The sequence below is a fragment of the Epithele typhae genome (genome assembly GCF_022376455.1).
Source record: "Epithele typhae strain CBS 203.58 chromosome Unknown BXZ73scaffold_203, whole genome shotgun sequence".
In the NCBI taxonomy this organism is placed as follows: domain Eukaryota; kingdom Fungi; phylum Basidiomycota; class Agaricomycetes; order Polyporales; family Epitheliaceae; genus Epithele; species Epithele typhae.
In genome coordinates this window covers 18,560-41,391 of record NW_025954394.1, presented here as the reverse complement: position 1 = coordinate 41,391, position 22,832 = coordinate 18,560, and the positions used below count along the sequence as shown (strand labels likewise).

Here is a 22,832-nt window from a genome sequence, read left to right as displayed (position 1 = left end):
CTCCGCAACCGCGTACAGACCTGGACCCTGGGATCATCGACGCGATCCTGGGCAAATCGGACGCGGTGCTCATGAAGGAGGCACTCGGGAAGGCGGTGGACGAGAAGCTGGACGAGGACGAGAGGGTGCAGGCGTTGGACGACTTCGAGATGCTCGTCGAGCAGATCGACAACGCGAATAGTGAGTGCCGCCAACTATTTCCTGCGTCTCGCGCGCGTCGCTGAGCGCATGCGTCAGACCTCGAAAAGCTCAAGATGTGGGAGCCCTTGCATGCACTTCTCACCAACCCCACATCGTCTGAAGAGATTCAGCGGCATGTGCTCTGGGTCCTCGGCACTGCCGTCCAAAACAACCCGTCCGCCCAAGACTCTGTGCGTGTCTGTCCGCAATGTTCTCGTTGCTCTGTACTCACTTTGCGTCCAGTACCTCGCTCTCTCTCCACTGCGCACCCTCCTCACCTTCCCCACTCCCGAGACCGCGCGCTCTGCAAAGACACGCTCCCGGGCGGTCTACACCCTCTCAGGCCTCCTCAAGCACAACGCCGCCGCCGTGCAGGCAATGCACGACCTCAGTGGCTGGACCGTCTTCGCAGACGCGTTCCAGGACTCGGACATCGCCGTCCGCCGCAAGGTCGCCTTCCTCCTCAACACGCTCCTCATCCCTGCCCCCAGTATAGCCAGCGCGCCCCCATCCTCCTCAACCTCAACCTCGACGTCTTCCGCTCCCGCACCTGTGTCCGCTCCTTCCCACTCTCAGTCCCAGCCTCAATCGCAGGTGCTCACCCTCCATCCCTCCGAGTCCACCTCCACCACTGCCACCGCCTCGACAAACGTCACCACCGAACCCCCACCCTCTGCGCCCGTGCACCCAAACTCGCACGCGTCGATGGTCCGCGACCCGTCCTCGTTCGCGACATCCCCCGGGACCGTGCGCGCGCTCGAGGCGGACGACCACGCGCTCCTCCGCGCGGTCGTCGGCGCGCTCGCCGCCCCGACGCCGCACGGCCCGGACGGCGACGCGACGCACGACGAGGAGGCGGAGGAGAAGCTGCTCCGGACGCTGCACACGTACGCAGTCGGCTGCGGGCGCGGGGCGCAGATGCGCGACGGCGAGAAGCGCGCGGTGAGGGGCTGGCTGGAGGGCGCCAAGGGGGAGGCTGGGAGCGGAGACGTGAGAGGGCTGGCGGCGGCGGAGGTGAGGGAGCTCGAGGTGGCGCTGGCGTGAGGCATATCGGTGGTAGAATGAGAATTGGTTGCAGTTTGAGCGTGCTGTATCACTACATCCTTGGCTTCATGCCATAATATCCTTCGTGGGACACGACATAGGTCGCCGCGCAGCGGGATTATGCGGGTATCCGCCGGGTACGTTACGCGGCAATGCTCATGAGTACATTGGCGAGCGGACTTCCGGCACTGTTATCGCTGTCTCCAGGAATGTTCTCGGGAGTTGCGTGAGTTCAACTTGCACCACCTGACTGACCTTAGTTACTCTTGATCCCCGGTCAAGGACGGTGGATCTTTGCAAAAAAGCCTATTGTGTCATGGTGCAGTGAAAACTCAACGGCCACACAGACAAAATCCCGCGCAGTATCTCATATAACCGTGTCTTCCTTCGGTGTCACGTCATCCATGATTCCACCAAGTCGTAAGTATAAGAACCCTCCGCCGTGCCGGACAACTGTCGTCGAGCGGCGAGTCTGCATTTTTCAATCAGAAAAGCCAGAGTCAAGCTTGCGGGAGTTTCCAGTGGACGAGTGAGAAACAAAGTCATCAGAGCAGCCCCTCGATCGGGTTCGTCCTTAAATACTCAATCATCAGAACCAATCGATCTTACTCCCCAACATTCAGATGGCCCACCTGGACCTCACATCAATCAGGTCCCCTTAGCCCGAGCCACGGGGGGGGATGGCCCGGGCCAAGCAGACCTGATTTCCCGCCCCCGCGCATGTTTGAATAATGCCTCCAATAAACCCGGGCAGTTTCCCTGAAGGGAAGTGTTCGAACTCCCTCCCTCCCAAGTCCCCCAACCCATCACGTGTCCCCCTCCCTCGTATCTCCCATCAGTCCCGTTATCTCTCCCGCTGCGCGCCCGTGTTATCTCCCGCGCTCCCCGCCGCGCGCCTCTACCCCGCCGCGTGCCTTCCCGCCCCGGTGATGTCCGCCCCCTCGAGCTCGCTGTCTTCGACGGCGAGCTCGCTATCTCCCGCCCTCCTCCACCGTTTCCTTCCGTTTTTTTTGCAAACATGTATTATTTACTTGTGCGAATACATTGGTGCTGTTCATATAACATACAAAGACGGACAATGCAGGGGGACAAGAAAACATACCTCTGCCCAGTACCCACCCATCGCCGCCAGGCACGGAAGTAACATGCCGGGGGTCGGCACATCACCCGGAATGATGGGAGGGCAGCGGCAGCGTTGCCGGGCGCACCAGCAGGCCGCGTGGCAGGCCGCGCAGCGTGATACTCAACGCTCCCATATTCCAGGGAGAAGCTTCACCATGCCGGGGGTCGGCACCTCCCCTGGAATGATGGGAGCGTGGCAGGCGCGGTTGCCAAGCGCACCAGGACGCGGCGTGGCGGGCCGCGCTTCGTCATACTCAACGCCCGTGTATTCCAGAGAGAAGCACCAGGGATTACTCAATGATGGAATGGCGCCAGGGCAGGCGCGTGTTCAGCCGCGTGTATCTGGGGCGCAGCGCGATACTCAACGCTAGCATATGGTACAGGGAAGCACGCAGTGATGGGCAGGCGCCAAGGGGGCCAGACGTAGTGTAGCGCGTGTCGGCTGAAAGTTGAGCGCGCAGATCGATACTCAACACCCTCCTTTCCGGCAGAGATGTACCGGGGACCAGACTATGTCTCACATTAGCGTGCTGAAGGCTCTGCCACCGCCCAATAAATACTGGCTGGAAGGTGCACATGTTCTTTCACTGGACCCTGAGCCATGGTCAAGCACAAGAGCAGGAATGGGATCTCCCGCAAAACAGTCATTTACAGCCATGAAGAGACTGGACCAACGCGCAAAGAACTCACTCAGAAGGAGATTGCCGAGAAGCGCGAGGAAACCGACCGGAAAATTGATGAGATGCTGTCTGGTTTGTTCATATTTATAACACAGCTTGCTATCATCTTACCTGTATGATTCTAGGACTATCGGATGCGGCTCAGCGCGCAATGAAAGACGTGCGAGGGGATCCTGTGGAAGACCCTTCAGACACCATCGCAGACGTAATGATGGGCATTGGTGAAGGAGACGAAGATGGCTGGGAAGCGGAAGACGATTCCGCGCCGAAGGATCCCGCTGCGGAAGCGCTCCGAGATCTACTGAACACCAGGTACGCCGGATCAAAATGACGTCAGACAGGGTCTTAACAGGGGGGCAGAGCGCTGAACAGGAAGCCCGCGGACATCCGGAAATGGAGGCAGCGCCTCCAGGTTGCACACAAGAAGTGGACCGACCTGCTGCCCAGTATAACCGACGCGTACTTACATTGGAAGCACTGTGGCGGGAGCACTAGTCAAGAACCATCGGAATACGACTTTGATATCGAGGTAATTGATATTGACAGCCTCAGCGACTCGGTCCGGGTTCCTCGTGAGGCGGATCAAACGACTTCCGAGGCTCTCATCTGCAGCGGCTATCTTGGGATCACTCCAGAGCAGCCGGGGATGGCGATTGCCCTGAAGACGCTAGAGTGGCTCCGCATCATTCGTCTTGTCAAGCCCTCCTTCAGCATGGAAGCGTTTGCGAAGCTCGCGTGCTATAAATACAAGGTGAGTGATAGCCGAACCCCGGGAATAGCGCTGACAGTCCTTTGCTAGATGCCCTACCACCGCCGTTATGGGAGGGCCATCATCCAGGCTTTCGATGCCTATGTGATGATACTGGAAGAGGTTATTGCTCGCGTGAATAATCAGCTTGGGCGGACGGCGGAGAATTGGCGAGTAACTCACGGCTGCTGCGCATGCGGATACAAGGTTTGATCACGGGCAGACTGATGGGATGAGCATCACTGACGTCACCAATAGATTCAAGAAGAGAAGCCACCTACGTATGTCCGCAAGGAGGTCATGGATGCGAACAATTCCTTGAAGAGGATGGCCACACCTGGTGGGCGACTGCAAGGAGACACCAGGATTTGGTCCTGTGATTACATGCTACCCCGGGAGTTTGTCGATACCTTTGCAAACGAGGTCTCTCGCGGCCAGCCCCATGTCGCCGTTCCAGAGGGATCAGTTCCCATCAATGCCGGAGATGCCACAGCCGATGCCGACGCCGATGACCTGATCGAAGATGCCGATCCCACGGCTACGGAAGGTGATCCGACTGATGGCGCCATCAACTCTGCGTGCGCGTCCAACTGGAAAGCGGCCTCCGCAGACGAGAAGAAGCGGATGTGGGGTATTTTCGAAGAGACGGGTATCTTCGCGATGTGCTGCGCCCATGGTCGGATCACGTGGATCGCGGACATGGTACGCAGCGGCGAGCTGTAAGTATCTTGCTCTATTCTTGAGGGTGCCTACTGATCCGGATCACCTAGCGCCAAATACCCGATCGCTATGGTCCGAAAGCTTCTCGACACTATCCCCGGCCCGCATATTGTCGGCTACGACATCGGCTGTACCTTCAAGACTACGCTGGCCAGGAGTTCTGTCGGTCCGGACTTTGCGAAGTCCGGCTCGCGCTGCTGTGTGAATGCTTTCCACGGTTATTCACACTCCTACCCCTGCCAGCTTGACAACCATCCGCTCGGTATAGCAGGCATGGGTCTTGAAGACCTGGAGACCCTTGAGCGCGTCTTCAGTGACTCCAACGCTCTCGCACCGGTTATCCGGTACGCGTCTGTTTACCGGCGCCATGCGCTGATGACGCTATTTTTCCGACATCGGGATGAAGAGAAGCACACGAACCTTGGCGAATTCCTCCTCAACAACTACAAGCAGGCCATTAACATCATCAACAAGACGACCCCCATGTTGAGGGAGGCTCTAGCTACCATGGGAGTCACTACTGACCAGCTGGAGGGCTTCGCTTCCGCGGAGCGGGAGTATTTCGCCAATCTCCAGGATGAAGCGCCCCGGGATATCTACACGGTCGAGTACGTGATGGCGCTTCAAGAGCTGCAAGCGACGAGGTACACGATCCGCCCTCGATCATCCTCTGATCTGACTCCCTCGATCACTCAGGAACGAGCTCGACAGGACTTCGGTGGCGCTGCGCAGTACAGTCCCAGCGAACTACCAGTTCCTCACGCCGTCCTCTGGTCCGACTGACTACAACGCCTACGCGAAGTCCACTCGGAGACTGGAGTCCCGACGCCGTGAGCTCACGTACAAGATCGATCGTCTCCGAGCAGACATTACGGAGTGGGAAGTGGCCCTAGAGCTCAATCAGTCATGGACACCAACCCATCCGGAGTATCAAACCACTCTACAGTATATCTCGACCCGAAAATACCAGCAGGCACTCGGGCGATTGCAACGCCTCGTCGTCCAACGTCTATTTGAGCTGCATAAGCTCAATCTCGCACAGACCGGTGAGTTATTACTACTATCCTCTGCGATCTGCCCCACGATCTGCTCCACTTCGGTGCCCCGATCACTCCGGGCATCATCCCCGCACCCGCACCACCCGACGTCCCCCCTGATCGCGTACGCCCGCTGATCGCGCCCGCGCGCCCCTCGCGCCCCCCCCCCGCCCCTCGCGCGCGCACCGGCTCGCGCTCCGCCCGTATGCATGAGTCTACCCCGCGTCCACGCACTTGTCTCTCATGTATTCCTCTGCGTCTTTTGTTATATCCTGCTAACAATCCCTTTGCACAGCCTACAAGGTGCGCACCCAAATCGCGAAGAACCTGCAGAAGCGCTCAAAGGCCATCCGCGCCGCCGTCAAGGCATACAATTCCGCCGCCGCTGCTCTCACTCCCCCGCGCCCTTCCCTGGACTGGGAGCGGGTATCACACTTCAGCTTTGTGGAAGAATTCGCGCTGTTGAACGACACACGCAACGACCTCAAGGGCAAGGTCTGGGCTCAACCCCTCGCGCGCGAGGCCATGCGGTGCGGGCGCCGCCTCGCGCGTGCTCACGAAGAAGTGGAGCGCGTGCACTGTGAAGCTCGCCGTGTGCTGACGTCGATCCATGACGAAGAACGGCACTTCAAGACTGTACTATGGTACATGCAGTCTGTGGGAGACAGCCCTGTCCTTCGCGAAGTGGCCGAGCATGTGATCCGCCGTAATGCCAACAACGCGCACATCCTGCGCCATCTCAACAAACTCTTCGCGCTGCCGGGTTACATGGGCGAGACGACACCAGGGACATACTCAGGGCCTCCGCGCGAAGGCGCGATTCCTGCCGAGGCGATATTTGTGGCCGCGCGCGCTCACGAGGCTGAGGAGACATCCTCCTCTGCCTCCCTCCTCACCGGCACGTTCATCTTAGCGTTCCCCGATGCAAGCACTCGCCCCAGCGAGATGGCGGTGATCATGGGGACGATGGGGACGATGACAGTGAGGACGATGGGTCGGACGGGGTAGCGGATGAGGAGGCAGAGGCTGCGGCAAGCTTGATGGGACATCTAGTAGACGTCGCTGCAGTGATGTAATACCGTACAAATGACTTCTTCTGGCTTGCGCGCGCACGCCGCGGTAAGATAATAACAGTCTTATAAGATACTGTGAGATGAGCCAGTTGTTATCACATCATCCGGAGGGCTCGCGCAGACGTAATACGTGTGCACATGTATAGCAGCGTGGTGATCACTCTATTTTCACTCCTTGAGGACTTATTTCTATTCGAACGAAGCGCTAGGATGGTGTACAGACGGCGGGAGTATGTTGGGGGGGCATATTAGTATACGATACAGGTGTTATATTGAATATATGTGGGGGGACGGGGTCGGGAGGGGTGAAAGAGCGTGTTGGAACAAGGTTTGAGCATCGGGTTGCACGTAAATCCGTGCAGGTTCTGCACTCAAAGTGGCTTCCCATAGCTAACTGACTGGGGACACGTCCGATCAGCGAGATTCTTCCTGGAAACGACTCGCAAACACGTACTGAGTATATTCTGATAGCGTTGTTTGAGGTCTGGGTGGTATTACATGATGTAGGGAGCAAAAACATAGCGGAGGACATGGTTCCGAGAATGTCGGAGTGGCTGATCTGGCGTGCCGCGCCCGCGATTGGCGCTGACTCGCCCTCCTTGTCCTGCACCATGTCGGCGGCGACCTCCAGTTATGTTGTCCTCGGCGTGGACGGCGATCCCGTGGGTGTCTATCCTGATAGGTGAGTTCAATCAATTCAATCCCCCAACCTCTGCTCCCCACGCTCATACTTCTTTTTCAGGCCCGATGACCTCACCGTGGGAGTTCACGCAGGTGTCTTTCCCCTCATCGTGGCGACTACCAGCGTCGAGGATGCAGAATCAATCAACGCCATCAACGCGGACCTCGCCGCGGAGGACCACACCACCGACACCGACACCATTGCCGCGATCTGCCTCTCAAGCCCAGACACTGCGGCCGCCAGCCCACAGACGACGAAGGTCTACTGTATCAAGGTTGGCCTGCAGGTGGGCATATGGGTCGGGTACAGATGGTGCGTTTTTTATGTATCTGTGACAGGTTCAGCGGATGACAAGTACCCAGGCAAGAGATATCGCATCTTGTCCTTGGAGTGTCGGGGGCAGACCACAAGAAGATGCCGACATTCCGATTAGCCCTCCTATGGATGATCGACGCCCCTCTCGCTCTCGCTCATGAGGAAGAAGAGCGAGCCCTCGTTCTCCGCCCACGGTCTGTCTCTCGCCCCTGCCCACGGTCCATCTCTCGCCCCCCAACTCCTGCTGCCCATTCTCGCCCCGCGTCTTGTGCTCCCCCCTCTTGCATTCGCTCTCGCCCCAGCTCGGAGGAACGCGCCCCCTCTCGCTCCCGTCGTGTCTCGTTTAGTGAGACAGTCGAGGTGCGGACCGTCTCCCCCGTGCAGTCTCCCGATCTGGCCCCCTCTGTGCTGCCCCCCGCGTCGTCTTCCCCAGCATAGACATCTTCGACTGCAGCCCCCCGTTCTCCGCCGCCCGCCTACAGTTCGCCCTCGCCTGTCTCTCTCAATGCGATCATCACGTCTCTCAGCATCTCAGAAAGCGAAGCGAATGGGGGACAGGATTTGCCCCGGCCGGCCCCATATCAGTCCCACCGCCGGCCCAATCCCGCGTCCACGTCACCGCGCGGCATCGACCCGGATGCCCCGAACGTATTCCAGACCCGCCCCGTCGTCGAGGTCCCTCTTCCTTGGGACATCCGCTTGGAGGTCTCCAGCTCGCCCACGCCCCCCACGCGTTATACGCCCGAGCCCATCTCCCCCCGCACCGCTGAGCGATACACTGGTATGTTCAGCGCCACGAATCGCGATGGCCCTGCTGATACTATGCCGATTTACAGGGGGGCTCGGCGCGATCCCGTATCACCTCCCGCCGGATGAACTGGCGCTGCGGCTGATCTTCCGCCCACACTACGCGCAGCTGCCGACCAGCACGCACATGATCACCCTCGGCCCCCGCGCGGACAGGATGCTCGACGAGCGCGGGACGTCTCTAGAGCACCGCGTTGTTATTCTGGTGGTGTTCATCTACAACGTTCGCCAGCAGGAATTCGCGGACGTCCTCTCGCATGTCCTGCCGTGGACGCGCGCTGATGCTCTGGTGCTGTGGTGTCAAATCAATCTCCCGAAGCCACGGTCTGATCATCATTCGCAGTAGTTTTTTTTGTTTGTATGTGATTACGATCATCAATGCTTACGAGATTCCTACGCCCTCACGTGTGAGCAAACGCGCCTGGGAGGCTGGTCTGCCCCTCCACAGAGAACGCTCTCCCCCTACCTGACAATGGCGCGTTCCCAGGTCAAGAGCGCGCTGGGAATGCTCCGGCTGCGTAACGAGACGCGCACCGTCAAGGAACGCCACCAGCCAGTGGGTCGCACACGCATTCGCCGCAAGTACACGCCCCAAGAAAAGAAGCAGCGCCAGGAAGAGAAGAAGAAGAAGAAGACCACGATAGATACCGAGCTCAAGACGCGGCACGAGGAGAACCTCGTGTGGGCGCAGTCAATGCATGAGCAATTCCCAGAACACACCCCGGAGTACTACAGCCAGATGCTCCATCACGCGGTGGGGAAGCTTCAGAAGCACAAGCGCGCCATCGGTCAATGGAACGCGTGGGTTAGTCTTGGTATGGAGCAACGTAACCAATGTGAGTTCGCGTTTCAGTACGATGGGAGCGACTCACCGATATCTTACAGACGTCGCGTCGGGAGCGAAGGACAACCTATCCACCAGCGACGTAATGGCCAAGATCTCTGCGGAATGGAAGGCGATGACCCCCGCTGAGCGCACCGCTGCCACCGCTGAGAGAGTCAAGGAGTTGGAAGAACGGCGCGACAATCGTGAGACAGGTACGTACAATGCGCATCTGGACGCGTTCCGTGATGTCAGCGCGACGTGGGATGCACTTATCACCGAGGTAAGTAACGTACTCACGCGATGTCAAGGCCCGCTGCTGACTGATGTTCTTTCAGCTGCAAAACCTCAAAGAGAGGACCGGGTCTGAGGGCTTCATCGTCCTCTTCCGCACGCACCATGACGCGTACAACCCTCCCATGTATTACCCCACCAGCAACCGGGTGACGGACTACCTCGACCTATGCCTTGGGAACGGCATGCATGTCGGCGACCTGGGGGTTCGCATGGAAGCATTTTTTATCTCGGGCATTGAAAGTAAGTGATGCTTCTAACATCATTGATATGCCATACTGACGGCTTCCATCTGTCAGGCGTGGCAACCAATGCACAGGCCGGCGCCGCTGAAGTCAAGCGGCAGCTCATCGAGGAAATTTCCTCGCAGCTCAGTAAGTGCATCGTAGTTCTAGCTGTCCCCTCTGCTGACATTTGTGGTTCAGAAACGGTTTCTAATGGGGCCCTGGCGCGTATGGTGTACGCAGATTTCGCAGGGTCCGTCACCTACCGCTACGGCATCATCCTGGAGAATTGGCCAGGCGAACTGTGCGCACCCAGCAAGATGGGTCATCTCGAAGCACTGACAGTGCTCAACGCGTGGAGAAACAAGGCAACGCGCTTCAGGCAAATGAACACGGAGGAGTGGGACGCCTGGAAGTGCGAGAAGTATGGACCTCCCGTGAGCATATCCGCTGAGCCCGCACCCGCTATCCCCACGCTCTCCTCTGCCCTCCCTACGAATGCCACCGCCCCACCTCTGGATTCCACCACAGCGGCGGCGACGGCGAGTCCGACCGCATCCGCGTCCACGGCCCTCACTCCTCCTCCGCCCACTGCCGCGCTCACCACCGCCGCCTCTGCCGATTCCCCTGTGGTCCCGCCCACCATGACATTTGTTCACACCGACTTCGCTACAGACGGCGGCGTGGTCCGCGGTCCTAAGGTCAGGAAGCAACGTTCGGACAAGGACAAGCCGCGTAAGAAGCCGCAGCCCGTCTCCACCGTCAATCAAGACACTGCTGCCGTTGCGGCAAGCGCGCTGTCAGGCAACAGCAGCGAGAAGACGGCCAGCAAGAAGACGAAGAAGTCTACTGGGTCCAAGAAGAAGAAAGGGACGGCTGCTGAGGCCACCGGTCCTTCGCACTCGTCCTCGACGGCCTCGTCTGCACCCCTTGGTCCTTTCCCGCCTGCGCCGCCCGCTCCGCCCTTACTATCCTTGACGGCCTCGTCTGTGCCTCCCGGTCCTTCCCCATCTGCGCCGCCCTTGTCCACGCCCTCCGGCCTCGCGCAGGGCGTGTCCCCATTCCTCGGCCTCGCGCACGGTGCGATCCCACTCCCCGTCCTCCCGCAGGGCGCACCCCCGCTCCCCGGTCTCGCGTGCGGCGCGGTCCCTCTCCCCGGCGTCGTGCACACGCACAGCGCACCCCCGTTCCCCGGTCTCGCGCACAGCGCGCTCCCGCTCCCGTCTCACGCGCGGTGCGGTCCCCCCCGCGTCGTGCACGCGCACAGCGCACCCCCCCCGTCTCGCGCACAGCGCGGTCCCGCTCCCCGGTCTCGCGCACGGCGCGGTCCCGCTCTCCAGCCTCGAGCACGGCACGCTCGCACTCCCCGTCCTCCCGCTTCAAGGTGCACCCCCGCTCCCCGGCCTCCCACACAGCGCGCCCCCACTCCCCAACATCGTGCAGGGTGTACCCTGCGGAGCCGTGCAGTCTAGTGCTTCCCTGCTCACCCCGCCACCCTCGCAATACGCCCCGCCGCCGCCTTTTAGTTACCTTCCGGGATTTGTGGAGAGCGGGCCCACCAACGGTGTATCTATCCCTTCTCGAGCTGAAAGTTACTCGTACTAGCGTAGTTGACTCTGTTCTTATGTTATAAATCATAAGGCTTTCCTTACAGATGTTTATCTGCCATTTACAGAGTGTCAATCAAAAGTCATTAAGCGTGACTACAAACCCTTTACAAGTTCGTTGTTGACCACATGCTTAGCTTCCAGCACGGCCCGCCACGCCGCGTCCTGGTGCGCTTGGCAACCGCGCCTGCCACGCTCCCATCATTCCAGGGGAGGTGCCGACCCCCGGCATGGTGAAGCTTCTCCCTGGAATATGGGAGCGTTGAGTATCACGCTGCGCGGCCTGCCACGCGGCCTGCTGGTGCGCCCGGCAACGCTGCCGCTGCCCTCCCATCATTCCGGGTGATGTGCCGACCCCCGGCATGTTACTTCCGTGCCTGGCGGCGATGGGTGGGTACTGGGCAGAGGTATGTTTTCTTGTCCCCCTGCATTGTCCGTCTTTGTATGTTATATGAACAGCACCAATGTATTCGCACAAGTAAATAATACATGTTTGCAAAAAAAACGGAAGGAAACGGTGGAGGAGGGCGGGAGATAGCGAGCTCGCCGTCGAAGACAGCGAGCTCGAGGGGGCGGACATCACCGGGGCGGGAAGGCGCGCGGCGGGGTAGAGGCGCGCGGCGGGGAGCGCGGGAGATAACACGGGCGCGCAGCGGGAGAGATAACGGGACTGATGGGAGATACGAGGGAGGGGGACACGTGATGGGTTGGGGGACTTGGGAGGGAGGGAGTTCGAACACTTCCCTTCAGGGAAACTGCCCGGGTTTATTGGAGGCATTATTCAAACATGCGCGGGGGCGGGAAATCAGGTCTGCTTGGCCCGGGCCATCCCCCCCCGTGGCTCGGGCTAAGGGGACCTGATTGATGTGAGGTCCAGGTGGTCACGTTCCTCCACAACAACGCCCCTGCCCCTTTCGGTCTTCGCATCGGATGGGTCATCGCACACCCCGATCTCCACGACCAAGTGCACGTGCGCACCGAACACATCCCGGGGGCCACCTACGCCATCGAAACCTACCGGATCTTTGTCGACGCCTACCAAACCCACCTAGAAGCTAACACGTTCGTACACATCAGGAAAAAACCATTTGCACGGGAGCGCCGGCCCGAACTCGCGGAGACTTGCGTGCCCCGAGCGACGCGCGGGAGATCTCCGGAGCACTCTGGAGCAACCGCCGATGGCCTCGAGGACACCTGAGCGGCGTGGGAGACTCTGGCGTTCTTGAGAGTCTTGCAGACCGCTCAGTTGGCCTCGAGTGTTTCGCAGGGTGCACGGTGGATCTCGAAACTTTGGCTGGACACTCAGGATGTTTCGAGAGTGTTGGCCAGGGGTCAGGAGCTTCCGGGGACCGGGACCTGGGTGCTCGGGTGTTGGGGTGTTTCGCATCGGGACCTTTGACGGACACGAGCACGTAGTAGTATAGTTTGGTGACATAATGGGATGCTTAGGCTGTGAGATGCTACCTTTCCGGTTCACAGCGCTATTTGAGACCAAATGTGCTCGACTGAGAAACCGCAGTTGCATCAAGTATTGCACTATTACATAGTAAATACTGGGTGTGTAAAGTTTAAATAAGCACCTCGGGCGCGGGAAAGTGGACGCGTGCGAGATAGATGCGTTGAGTGTGGCGAAGTGAACATGTCGGTCGCGGTGAGATGGACGTGTTGAGCACAATGAGACGGCGTCGAGCGCAGCGAAGTAGACGCACAAAGAACGACAAGACAGACGCGTTGAGCGCGGCGAGGTAGACACGTCGAGTGTGGCGAGGTGGGCACGTGGAGCGCGGTGAGACAGGCGCGGCGAGATGGACATGTTGAGCGTGGCGAAGTAGACAGCGAGGTGCCAGGCAACGAGGTCTGTGTACAGAAGGTGATTCCCACGGCAAGCGCAGGCCGCGTGTGCGCCGTCGGCGTTGCCAGCGCACGCGTCTTTTCTTGTTTTCCCCCACTTCGCTACTCCTCTCGGCGCCCCTGCTGTCTTGACTTCCCAGTCGCTATCGCCCTCGGCCACACTTTTCTCGGCAGCCTCTCCCACAACCTTCTCATTCACAACCTCTCCGCCATTTCTATTCACCCCCTTCGCTGTCTTTAAAATCCATTTCCTTTCGACTCTCGAGCTTTGTCTTCACCCCGATTCTCACCACTTCCATAGCGCTCCGCACACACTATTCGATCACGGAGACTGAAAGCGTCTCGCACGCCACTCGGGGGACGACACAAATGCATGGCACGACGTGCATGCTTTGGCGCTGCGGCGGCCGACACGGTGAGTTTTTCCCCCTTCTGATGCTCTGCTGCCGCGTTCCCAGCCCGCATTGTCGTCTGACGCGCAATTTGCTTGAAGCCCCAGCCCAAGTCCATGCGGGTGGCACTACACACTCGCCCGACACCATCCTCCCTGTTCGACGACGATACGCAGCTGCATTCTTTTCGTACATAAGTACAATTTCTACTTGTTTGCTCTTGTATTGCGCCTGTATATTCATGGGCAAGCCCCGCGATCCCCTCCGTCCCAGTCTGTGTCTGCTTGCGTCCGCATACGACAACATCACGGCGCTCGTAAGGTACGTCTCCTCCCGCTCGTCTCCCTCTCCCCCGCTGACAGTCTTTGATAGATGAGAACTCGTAGCCTTGCTCGCTCCTCCCTTGAGCTACCGTTGCGTGTTACGCCTGGTTAGGCCCGCAACAGTGAAGATGTGCGCCCAGTCTCTCATCGTCATGGTCATATCCATACGGCGTTGGAGGCCATACCCAACATGAGCACAAGCCCGGGGAGCGCGACTACGCGCGCAACAACGCGTGCGCACCGCCGGGCCCGAAGCAGTCACAGATGGCCTGCAGGTGCGGGTCCACGGCCATCGGGTGCTCAGGCGCGACGTGGAGATGGAGCTTGGGGCGCGAAGAACGCGTTGCCGGTGAGTGGGGTTCTGTTTGGGTGCGGGTGGTGGGTGCGGGCGATGCGGTGCATGGAGCCGCGCTACGCTTGAACGTCGTGCGGGTCGTAGCTGTCAGGGCCAGGGAGAGGTGTCGTGGGCTGGGAATGCGGAGATCGCTGGGCGCAATGGAGCTGGGTAGGAGGGTGTTTCGTCACCTCGGGAGTGTTGTAGGCGACCAGTAGTACATGCTGTTTTGCCCGTCAAATCAATATATTTTATGCCTGTCCAATGAATGTGTGATATGGATGACCAGACCCCAGGATTTGCACTGGTGCAAACGTACTCGCGACTGCTCCAGAGTACTCTGGAGAGGGTGCTCGGAGCTACTCCAGAGCACTCGGTGAGCTGGCGCCAAGACTCCAGAGCACGCGCGAGCCGCCCGCCGAGCTCCGAGATGCTCCATAAAAGGGTACTTGTCTCAGGCTGCTCCGGCTACTCTCGAGACTCCGTTGCACTCTGGAGACAAGGCGTTTTTGCCTGATGCACCGCCCGGCTGGACCAGCGCAAGTCAAGGAGAACGTGCAACGAGCCGCATGCGCCACCATGCACCTCCACATCCGAGGTGCTGAACTCGCGGTGCGCCAACTAGCCACCTACCAGGTGGGACGCGCCCTCGCCGACCTCCTCCCCCGTCGCAAGCAACACACGGACCACACACGGTACGGGCAAGCGTCACCCCCCCCCCCAACGAAGCCGAACGCAACAGGGCCGCGTGGGAAGAGGAGGAATACCAGGAATGCGCCGTCACTGGAGGATGGATGGGCATGGAGAGTTCAGCCGTTGAATGGGGGTCGCCAGTAGAAGAAGAAGACAATGACGAGGAACCCACTACCCCCACTCCAGGTCTCACCCTCTCTGACATGATCGCCGCCCTCGGACCTCGTGGGTCCCACACCCCACCTTTTCGTCCTCCCACCCCGACGCCATCTACACCATCCCCGGACGCACAAACAATCCACCACTACGCAGACAATGAAGTACACTACGAACTCGTCGTCCCGGTCCAGGCCCCACCCCCGTACGACGACGACGACGACATGGGTAACGACGCGGATTCGGAAGGGGGAGAAGCCTCCTCCAGTGACCACGAGGATGAGAGCAACACCCCGCGCATGGAGCTCCTGCACGCCTACAACCCCGTGGCCCAACCGTTTCGCCTCGAGGGAGCTACCAGCCGCTACGCCCTCCGCGGCTACCTCTCCACCAACCACTTCATCGGGGTGTACATCCTCGATTGGCCAGTACAGTACTCGCCCGAGAACATCGAGTTGAGGATCGCCGCCGCCCTCCCCTACGTGGCTCCAGGCATTCGCCTCAGCCTCGAGCTCCATGTCCTCAACATCGTGGCGCAATGGTGCAACGCCCACTGCGAAGAAGTCGTCGACGACCATGTAATCAACGTGGGACACTGGCGACGATTCCTCACCTACTACAGCCAGTACCGACGTACGGGTATCCCCCTACATGGCGAACCCGAAATGTCGCTCGAAGGGACGGTCCACGAAGTGATCGTCAACCTGATCGTTCGACTTTGCCAGATCGGGTATCGTCCTCGTGAAGACCCCGACCTCAACGCCGACGACATCTTCGGTAACTAAGGGTTGGGACAACCCTCATGAGAGGGGGAGCTGATGTTATGGACACCGTACGAACGCCTACCCTTTTCCCTTTCCCCCTCGTCATCTCTGTCACGGACTATGCCTCACGCCCTCAGGGGCTACTGTAACACCACCCCTATCCCCCGCCTCATGCTGCTGCGCAGCCTCGCCTCGGACATGCACACACCTCATGGCAACCTCGCTGTACCACACCCCTTAACATGCCGTTACCATGACTCGTACTGACTCGTATGGACTTGTTGTACATGCACGGTTACCTCACCCCTCACGCACCGTGGCCTCAAGGCCCTTGTACTTATAAGAGGGACGACGCCGCATAGCACTCCCCATCTTTCGACCTCCTGTATAGCTACGTCCTCTCTGGCCTAGTGCCAATTGACTCTCTTGCTTGCCTTCTACCTCGCTCGCTCGCCGGTCCACTCGATAGTGCACTGTGCTCACTCGCATTGGCATCAAGAGACTTCTCACGGACATAACCACCCGGCGTCTAGGCCTCGTTCCCGACGGAACTCGGACTTCGACATAACATTGGCCATCTCCTCATCTCGAGTGATGTTGGGAGAGCGTGTGCCGCGCCGTTCTTGTCCGTTCCTAGCATCTCCTGACGCTGAGGCCGCGGAACGTTCGCCTCTCGTGACGGAGCTATCGTGCGTGGCAGGGGATACTCCGTACGCGAAGGGTACTGCGTCGCGAGCCAATGAGTTGGCAGCGTCCATGGGGTGGTTCTCCTCCATCGCGGCGGCCGACTGAGCCTTACTGCTACTATGTGGCGCCGCGCGAGCAGGCTCATCCTCGTCCTCGTCCGAGTCGTCCTCCTGGAGGAATGCGCGGGCCTAGATGCACAGTACGCTGGTGAGATCGGCTTTTGTCAGCCGCGAGTCTTGACACACGCGTACGACAGTATCGAAGTCGGCCAGCTCATTATTCGGCCACTCGCAGATCTTCGGGTACTCTTGTACTGTACCTTTGTGGAGCTGCTTCTTGATCGCACGTCTTTCGTCGCTTAGGACTTGCGCCAGTGACTCGAGGAACGGTGTCCGTGTTCCATGGTGAGTGAGCATGTACTTGCGTGACATAATCTGCGTCCAGATGTGTCCGGACATCGTGAATGGGTTGATCTTCACGTTGCCTTTAGCGATGTGACGTACACCGCGGGGTTGCGATGGTTTTGTCTCCCAGTAGTCCATCCACACCTTCAGTCCATCGCTGAGTGTTGGGACGTTGACTGGGGTCATTTGCGGCTGGGCATTGTTGGTCTTGGGGCGCTTCACGTCTGCGTGGATGGAGTCTTCGATCCTACGTTTGGCAGGGATGTTCTGGGTGGTGCCCGTGCTTGCTGCCGCGTTTGGCGGTGGCGGGCCCCCTCCCCCCCTCGACAGCGTCCTCAGTCTGAACTCCTGAGGTCGACTGTTGCGGTCGTAGGAGCGCGGACGACACGTGGGCGACACACGCTCATCCTGCCTTCCGTGTTCCACTGGCGACGCATCTTGTGCGGTGCTTGGGCCTCCATTGGAGCCGTCATTGCCGTTGCGATGTCCTGAGGCAATGTAGGTCTCTCCACGTGGTGGTCGTCCCCGCAAGCGAGGGCGACGATGCCGTGGACGCGGAGGCGGTGTACGCGGGCGAGCTGCAGGTGTGCGGCCGCGCGGCGTGGGCGGCGTACGCACCTGTGGTTACCACTTTGTTAACAATATTCCCCAGGTTCGTGGGGAAGAGGTTGTACAAAACGCGGTCAGCTTGTAACCTTTACAATGCTGGCCAGGTTGTAACGTTGCCCAAACCCCCGTGGAATGTTGCAACGCACCCCCAGGCTTGTTAAAAGCCCCGTACATTACAACACACCCCCGCCATTGTTAAAAGCCCCGTGGGACGTTACAACGTATGCCCAGGCTTGTTAAAAGCCCCGCCAGATGTTACAACGTGTGCCCAGGCTTGTTAAAAACCCCGTAAGCTATTAATAGCACCATTTACGTAGTGCTGCGCAGCATTCAGGTGGATATATTGGGCTGGAATGAGTGGTCAATAGGTGGCTATGGATGGCTGTATATAGAGAAATGCATTTGGGTGGTTACGGGCTGCCCAAATAGGGGGCAGTAGCTGGTATTTGCCCATAAATGGCCAGCCTGGGGTGCAGCACTGGATGGGAAAACTATCAGGCACTAGTTATAAATCAACAGGGGTATTAAACAGCTTTCCAACGAACCTAAGATCATGTTGATCAGAGCAGTATTGATGGAGATATGGGTGTACCCCCATTTTGGCCGATGGGGGCCACGGCTAGAATCAGAAATTGTGGATGGAATATCCTGGTTCTTGTTGCATGTCGTGTGGATTTCCTTCTACTGAGTGGGACTGAAGTCCGATCGGAGAAACACCTACTTGTTACAGAATAGATTGCCAATTACGCTTCAGCCACAGCACTTTTGATGCCTCAATAGCTACCCCCCATACCCTCCGATAAGCATTCGATTTTTTGCATTCTCTTTTGCTAGCATATGGAAAAGGGCTCCAGGTGTTATTTTGATTTGAAGATCCCTCAGACTGTCCCTGCGCAGCAGTGTACATTCACACTCTACCACTTCACCCTTCCATACCCGCTTCATATATTCATCTGGTTCTTTTTGCACTATTTTAGCGTTCACCCCATCTCCAGGATGTTGCACTCAAAAGTGTTATCAGTGCTTGTTTGGCCCTTATCAATTCTTATCTCTCTGGAACATACTACCCCAATCTGCTCGCAAATCATGTTTCGATAATCATGCACTAGACAGATCTGGAAAAGGCCAATGTGCACCTATCCAACGCAGCAAGAATCATGAAAATCGGTGGAGAACTCAGGAAGTTGCACTGTCTGTAACTGAACTGGGGCTAATTTGTGCCCTGCAGCTATACCACTGACTCTCCACATACATGCAATACAGCACACACAGCCTTTTAAACAAAGCAATCACACATGAATCATGTTTCAGTATGATATTGGATGTGATTCAGGTCATCTGCCAGATGTGGGGACAGGCATATCATGGTGGGCATAGATGTGTGAGGGGTATGTGAACAGGTTATTGGCCACACATTGCAGCTCAATGGTGCTTTCTAGCCTCTGATGAAGCATCTCACCCAATTCTTGGCCGTTTGACATGATTCTTGTTGCATATTGTAGGTGTGTTGTACGCGGGTTCAGATCGAGTTCTCAGATTGTTATCTGTACATTGGATGTAATTGAATCAGGACAACATTCCTGGGAGAGATAACCGTGTTACACATTGAAATGATGGCCGATAAGAACATACTATACATTATTCAAATCCCACCACAAGCACGGGTTCGCAACACCAAACACCATGATGATATTTGAAGTGGGTATGGAAGGGTGAAGTGGTAGAGTGTGAATGTACACTGCTGCGCAGGGACAGTCTGAGGGATCTTCAAATCAAAATAACACCTGGAGCCCTTTTCCATATGCTAGCAAAAGAGAATGCAAAAAATCGAATGCTTATCGGAGGGTATGGGGGGTAGCTATTGAGGCATCAAAATTGCTGTGGCTGAAGCGTAATTGGCAATCTATTCTGTAACAAGTAGGTGTTTCTCCGATCGGACTTCAGTCCCACTCAGTAGAAGGAAATCCACACGACATGCAACAAGAACCAGGATATTCCATCCACAATTTCTGATTCTAGCCGTGGCCCCCATCGGCCAAAATGGGGGTACACCCATATCTCCATCAATACTGCTCTGATCAACATGATCTTAGGTTCGTTGGAAAGCTGTTTAATACCCCTGTTGATTTATAACTAGTGCCTGATAGTTTTCCCATCCAGTGCTGCACCCCAGGCTGGCCATTTATGGGCAAATACCAGCTACTGCCCCCTATTTGGGCAGCCCGTAACCACCCAAATGCATTTCTCTATATACAGCCATCCATAGCCACCTATTGACCACTCATTCCAGCCCAATATATCCACCTGAATGCTGCGCAGCACTACGTAAATGGTGCTATTAATAGCTTACGGGGTTTTTAACAAGCCTGGGCACACGTTGTAACATCTGGCGGGGCTTTTAACAAGCCTGGGCATACGTTGTAACGTCCCACGGGGCTTTTAACAATGGCGGGGGTGTGTTGTAACGTACGGGGCTTTTAACAAGCCTGGGGGTGCGTTGCAACATTCCACGGGGGTTTGGGCAACGTTACAACCTGGCCAGCATTGTAAAGGTTACAAGCTGACCGCGTTTTGTACAACCTCTTCCCCACGAACCTGGGGAATATTGTTAACAAAGTGGTAACCACAGGTGGCGTACGAGCGCGCGGTGGGGGCGTGCGGCTGCGCGGCGGGGGCGTGCGGCTGCGCGGCGGGGGTGCGTGGGTCTGCAGGGGAGTGGCTTGCATGCGCGGCACCGGGGTGCGACCGTGTTGGGGTTCTTCGTGCGCTGCGTCGTAGTGATCGATAATTTCATCGAGCACCTGCTCCTGTTTGCTCAGCTTTGATGGTTGCTTCCGAGTGGGCCGCGCCGGTTGAGACACAGCGCGGTCGTGGTGCGCTTCGGCCATCTCGACATCTTCCTCGGGGAGCGGTCGTGGACCAGATGGCACGTCCGGCGCCTTGGACACCATCTCCTGTGGTTCCGAATGCGGTGGCGGCAGGAGGTCTCCCGTACGGGGCTCCATTCTAGAGTCAGACCGCGGCGCGTTTGCGTTGAGGATGTCCTTGATCACGCTGCACTGTGCTGCCAGATCGCGCGACGCTGCGCCTCGCTTGTTGGTGCGGTGTTCGTTGAGAATGTCGTAGTAGAGGTCCGCAAGCTCCGCGGTCGGATCCCGCGCTGCGAGGGCCGCGTCGACGCCAATCTTGACACCTGGGTCGGTATCGTACTCCTCGAGCAGTCCCACCGCATGGCCTGGCAGTACCGGCTTCAGCTTGGCAAGCAGGGAGCGTAGATCACGCTCCGACGCCTCCAGGCGGTGGATCTTGGCTCGCAAGGACTCTTCAACGTCGCAGAGTGGGGGCGTCACATACGTGTGGAGCTCGGCCATGCCATCTGCACGGCCATCTTGATAGGATTTGGTGCAGCACATGGAGCGCCGTTTGACCTCTGCTTGTACGAAGGAGGGGATGTTGTAGAATCGTGCACACTTGAGATGGCCTTCGTACCAATCGCAACCATCACACCCGTCCTCGTGGAGCAGGGTGTCCGTCCTCGGTGCATAGATCCAGGGATAGACTTGCGCCGGAAGGCACTTAATGAACAGGCGTTCAAGTGCGGCTCCCTGGAGGGCCTCTGGCGTCCCGTGCGTGAGGACGTCCCCCGTGTCGCAGCCCATCATTGCGTTGTCCCGAGTAGTGGCGTTACCGCCTATGTTGTCTACCTGAGGCCCGGCGAGCGTGTTTAGAAGCGCTGCAGGTGTGGGGGCGGTAGCTGTGTCAGGTGCAGGGCAGAACCCCGTAGTCATCATCGGGGCATGCATACGTTCGGGCATGTTGCGGGCAGTTGGGCGCAGTGTAGTGCAGAATAAGGTTGTTGAATAAGGAACAAGAGAGCAATGGGGCTCGCGTCGGGTAGCAAAATGAAGAGGACGGGGCACGGTGGGGTGGTGGGCGAGCGTGGTTGAGACGAAGGACACCGCCTTATGTGTCGCGGCGTCATCCCTGCTTGGGTCTTGGTGTGCTCCTGATCGTGGGGTCTGCTCAGGGGGCATGTTCCCGCGCCTCACGCATTCTGCGGCTCGGCCGCTTGCGTCGATGCCCGCGGCCAAGTTCCGCTGTTTCGTGATCTACCGAATTTGTTGTACCCGCTACATGCACCGGAGGGTCTGCCTCTGCTTGAACCTGAACCTCAAGCATATCACCCCATGACGCGGCTGCTGTAGCGTGATCCGGCACGATCACCTGACCAGCTCGGGCGCCCCGGGGTAGAGATCGCCAATGCTTGATCCCCAGTAACTCGTAGTAGTGGCTGAGTGCCTCGAGGTCCTTTACTTCACTGTAGGGTAGCCAGGTAGGCTCCCCGCTCGTCCATTGCACGAGAAAGTATACTGACGTGCCGCGCCATTTGTGTGCCAGCACGTCATCGACAAAGTACTCGTTGTCGGGATCTTCCCCAAAATCGTAGAATATCCGTGCATCGCGGCGAGGGAACATGGACTCGTCATTCGGTTCGTGGGGTCGCAGCTGGGACACGTTGTCGTGGAACGGACTCTGGACTCACCCTATGTATTATTTTTCGCCTTTTCCTCGCCTTTTCCCTGCCTTTTACTATATTGGAAGGTTGTTCCCGCGCTTAAGCGCCCGTATCGCGAACTCTCTTAGCACTTGCACTTCATGTCCTAGCCCTCATCTCGACCTCTTGGTCTTTGTGGGCTAGGTGAGTATCTCGATTGCCTGTATGTCTGTAGAGCTATGTTAACTTGGTCTTTGTGGGCTAGACATCCCTCGTGTGACTCTAGCTTGCGTCTGCTTTGCGCCTAGTGCCGGCGACGCCTCTGCACCACTACATCGAGGTCATCCAACCTCAATCTACACCCATCCACCCCTCCCTCTCCTCCGATTGGTGTTCGCGGCCCGCTCCCGCGTCACACGTGGAACTTCGCCTGGATCCGTCGCCGTTGTAGGTCTGGGGGCAGTCGTAGGGTGTAGGTTGACTTTTCCGGGTGTGCCTCAATGATCTCAAACGGCCCAACAAACTTGGGTAACAGCTTGTGCGCGCGCTGCTTGGGGAGGCGCAAGTTCTCCGTCGATATGTACGCTAGTTTGCCTACGGCAAATACAGCAGTATCGTTTCCTGGGTATTCCTCCCTTCGTGTTCGGTTCGCATGTGTGGTGTGGGCCACACGGCTCGCTATGATCGCGTCATGCGCTTCACGTAGCATCTCGATCGCTTTGTCCGCAAATGCCCGTACGCCTGGCATGGTAGGGTCTGGGTTCGCTT

General features: G+C 58.1%; 6 protein-coding genes across 6 annotated transcripts; 3 read left to right on the top strand and 3 right to left on the bottom strand.

Annotated features, from left to right (window-relative positions):
* On the top strand, window positions 1–1,224 carry BXZ73DRAFT_58426 (nucleotide exchange factors-like protein; the record flags this gene model as incomplete). Its single annotated transcript, XM_048021649.1, has 3 exons — window positions 1–180; window positions 238–371; window positions 424–1,224. Coding segments are annotated over 3 exons (1,115 nt in total), but the record flags the coding sequence as incomplete, so codon positions are not given.
* Window positions 1,225–2,947: 1,723 nt separating this feature from the next.
* BXZ73DRAFT_108989 (uncharacterized protein) lies at window positions 2,948–6,539 on the top strand (the record flags this gene model as incomplete). Its single annotated transcript, XM_048017242.1, has 8 exons — window positions 2,948–3,098; window positions 3,152–3,338; window positions 3,387–3,777; window positions 3,826–3,981; window positions 4,033–4,493; window positions 4,545–5,138; window positions 5,191–5,540; window positions 5,827–6,539. 8 exons carry the CDS (start codon window positions 2,948–2,950, stop codon window positions 6,537–6,539), a joined length of 3,003 nt encoding a protein of 1,000 aa, XP_047870903.1.
* A 676-nt stretch (window positions 6,540–7,215) lies between these two features.
* Window positions 7,216–12,554, top strand: BXZ73DRAFT_108988 (uncharacterized protein; the record flags this gene model as incomplete). Its single annotated transcript, XM_048017241.1, has 11 exons — window positions 7,216–7,286; window positions 7,347–7,598; window positions 8,084–8,382; window positions 8,438–8,697; window positions 8,896–9,244; window positions 9,294–9,514; window positions 9,570–9,768; window positions 9,825–9,899; window positions 9,951–10,983; window positions 11,042–11,195; window positions 12,234–12,554. The coding sequence occupies 11 exons, from the start codon at window positions 7,216–7,218 to the stop codon at window positions 12,552–12,554; spliced, it is 3,234 nt and encodes a 1,077-aa protein (XP_047870902.1).
* Window positions 12,555–16,502: 3,948 nt separating this feature from the next.
* Window positions 16,503–17,743, bottom strand: BXZ73DRAFT_83569 (uncharacterized protein; the record flags this gene model as incomplete). The annotated part of the gene is made up of 5 exons (XM_048023927.1): window positions 16,503–16,553; window positions 16,577–16,744; window positions 16,802–17,448; window positions 17,579–17,647; window positions 17,716–17,743. 5 exons carry the CDS (start codon window positions 17,741–17,743, stop codon window positions 16,503–16,505), a joined length of 963 nt encoding a protein of 320 aa, XP_047870901.1.
* A 2,096-nt stretch (window positions 17,744–19,839) lies between these two features.
* BXZ73DRAFT_83568 (uncharacterized protein) lies at window positions 19,840–21,384 on the bottom strand (the record flags this gene model as incomplete). The annotated part of the gene is made up of 3 exons (XM_048023926.1): window positions 19,840–19,890; window positions 19,920–19,935; window positions 20,165–21,384. 3 exons carry the CDS (start codon window positions 21,382–21,384, stop codon window positions 19,840–19,842), a joined length of 1,287 nt encoding a protein of 428 aa, XP_047870900.1.
* Window positions 21,385–21,811: 427 nt separating this feature from the next.
* BXZ73DRAFT_19495 (uncharacterized protein) lies at window positions 21,812–22,087 on the bottom strand (the record flags this gene model as incomplete). Its single annotated transcript, XM_048017583.1, has 1 exon — window positions 21,812–22,087. A coding segment is annotated over one exon (276 nt), but the record flags the coding sequence as incomplete, so codon positions are not given.
* Window positions 22,088–22,832: the final 745 nt, after the last annotated feature.